General features: G+C 41.4%; 1 protein-coding gene across 1 annotated transcript in view; it reads right to left on the reverse strand.

The window, feature by feature from the left end:
• LOC107095126 (cAMP-specific 3',5'-cyclic phosphodiesterase 4D-like) overlaps positions 1–2,655 on the reverse strand; it is a 77,457-nt gene that overhangs the window by 5,232 nt on the left and 69,570 nt on the right. The window contains exons 8-9 of the mRNA XM_015391102.1: positions 1,659–1,851; positions 1,447–1,569 (exon numbers count right to left, since the gene is read on the reverse strand). Of these exons, the coding sequence (XP_015246588.1) occupies positions 1,447–1,569; positions 1,659–1,851 (316 nt within the window). The remainder of the gene's footprint in view (positions 1–1,446; positions 1,570–1,658; positions 1,852–2,655) is intronic.

Genomic DNA, 2,655 nt, shown 5'->3' on the forward strand with positions numbered 1-2,655 from the left:
GAAAAATAATAACGGTAACTCCATTGAAATGATTCAAAACTAAAGTAACGAGCCAATTTTTAAAAATGTAAGGAGTAGAAAGTACAGATATTTGCGTAAAAATGTAACGAGTAGAAGTAAAAAGTCGCCATAAAAATAAGTAGTAAAGTAAAGTAAAAATATCAGAAAAATCTACTTGTGTGCAGTAACGAAGTATTTGTACTTCGTTACTTCCCATCTCTGCCTAAAATAAAGCCTTGGTGAACGCCATATGTAATTTTTGTGGTTTCTACTGTGATGTTACTTAATAACAAAAAAGGCCTTCAGTTAGGAATAGTGCTGGACCAGAAAGACAAACCCAATTTTCTTCCAGGTCATAGTCCTTCCAAAAACGTAAAAAAAACAAAAAAGAACGCTGGACATTGTTTACAAGTTTGAAGACGTTTCTCTTCCGATCCATTAAGCTTTTTCAATTCGAAATGTCAGAAATAGCTTTGCGTTCGAGGCTTTATACAGCAGCCCAACAAAGCCTTGTTTCAGTTTAGAAAACATGCAAATTGAAACAGATAAATGGGTCCACCCCTTGGAATGGGGGTTGTTTGGCTTCTTTTGTTAGCCTGCAACGCACCATACCTGTCTATGTCTCAGAAAAGGGGGTCGTTTAAGGGAATTGTTGGCCTGGCTGAATAGGCGAGGTCTTCTGTTCCCCTGTAAAGGAGTTAAAGCTGCGATGATTGCAGGAAGGGATCGACTCAATTGCTGCATTGTAGGTTTTTGAAAGATGAAATGTGAGTCCACCCCCTCTGTTTAAGGTTGGTTTTTCTTTCTTAACATAGATGGCTTCCTTCACACCCCTCTCAGACCACCTATTGTCTTTATCCAAAATGTGAAAATTTTAGTCCTCGACAGGACCAGGCAAAGGACAGGTACGGGGCATTGCAGGCTAGCAAAAGAAGCCAAATGACCCCCATTCCAATGGGGGGACTCGTTTATCTGTTTCAATTTGCGTGTTTTCTAAACAAAAACAAGACTCAAACTTAACGCTATTTCTGACATTTTGATTTGAAAAAGCTTCCTGGATGGGAAGCGAAATGTCTTCAAACTTGGAAACAAAGTCCAGTGGATTGTTTCTGAACTTTTATTGGAAACGATAGAGTGATCTACAGTGTTGAATGAGGCACTAAGGTCCAATAAAACCACCACTGCTGTTCTCCCACAGTCTGAATTTATACGGATGCCATTAAAGCATCGTACAAATATTTAGGGCTCTTCAACTGATTTCACATTCTGTGACATTAAAGCCACAAACTTCCCTAGATCTTTTTAGGTAGTGGGGAGGGAGGGGGGGTTATCACTGACTAACAAAAAGTGTATAACTATCTAGTGGAAATGTACATGATATTTCTATTTCATGTCACACACACATGTTGATTTATCACATTAAATTTAGATTTCCTTCTTTCTCACCTGTATGCGATCCGAGTAGTTGTCTAATAGTAGGACACCCAGACTGGTTACTTTCTTTGTCTCCACCATAGTTTTCAAATCTGCTAAGAGGTTCATGTGTTTAGACATGTCAGTGGCCAGCACCTGCAAAAAAACATCAATCAGATCCCATCACACCCAATGCATTAAAATAACTTTGAAAAAAAGTCTTAGATGAGGTATTTTTGGTTTACCATGTCAATGACCATTTTGCGCAGAGACTGTCTCTGTTTTTTGCTCAGGTTCTGGAAGATGTCGCAGTTGTCCTCCTGCAGAAGCTTAAAACCCACAGCCAAGTGATGATTCTCCAGGACAGACAAGTCATTGTACATCAGGGCCAGCTCGGAGTCTGAACGGGACATAAAACAACCGTCATTGACGCGAAGCCTACCACATGATGAACCTCATCAAACGTACTACAATGAGCACTGCAAGGGCAAAAATAAAACTAACACAAAACAAGTGCATAAGACCATAGACATTACTGCTAATTATTGTCTATCAATTAAATCTGGAAAAAAAAAAGAAATAACGAATGGAATGCCATATAGAGGATATTTGGAGGTAAGAAAGAAAAGGTGAGTTTTTATTTAAATCTAAAACACCAAACATTCCCTTTATGTCTCAAGGCCTGGTTATCCTCCCGCAGCAGTGTGTCGCAGTGAGCTTGTTGCAGATATTTTTGATTTATGCCCAATATTGAAGCGTGGTCTGCACTATGTTATTCCACGCCACAACGCAAGAGGGACAATCAGGAACTAGCTGTGGGTCTAGATACGGCCGAGGCGGTGAGGAAGTGGGGGCAAGTTTGTGCGACAACGGAGGGACATGAGGGCCAAAAAGAGCGGGGATCCAGGTGGAAAAAGGGTCCCAGCATTCTCACGCATCTCGCTCTTCTAGCTGGTCCAACTTCCCGAGTCATTTTCCAATATGTCGGTCTTACAAGCAAAACAGGCCAGTAAGGTACCAAACAGGAAATATGCAGAGTGTAGAGAGGATGTAGATTTGACCAATCACATGCCTCCTGTCTGCGGTCACCTACAACTTTTGAGAGGTGCAGCAGTGTCTGCGGAATGGGCGGGGCATATTCGCATTAACTGCGACACACGCAGACGACCTGGTTTCTGAGTATAAACCAGCCTTAAGATGTGCCATCAGCTCCTCTACCCATCGTTTGTGAGTTGGTGGTGC

The sequence above is a fragment of the Cyprinodon variegatus genome, unplaced genomic scaffold (genome assembly GCF_000732505.1).
Source record: "Cyprinodon variegatus isolate N-32 unplaced genomic scaffold, C_variegatus-1.0 Scaffold525, whole genome shotgun sequence".
NCBI classification, from domain to species: domain Eukaryota; kingdom Metazoa; phylum Chordata; class Actinopteri; order Cyprinodontiformes; family Cyprinodontidae; genus Cyprinodon; species Cyprinodon variegatus.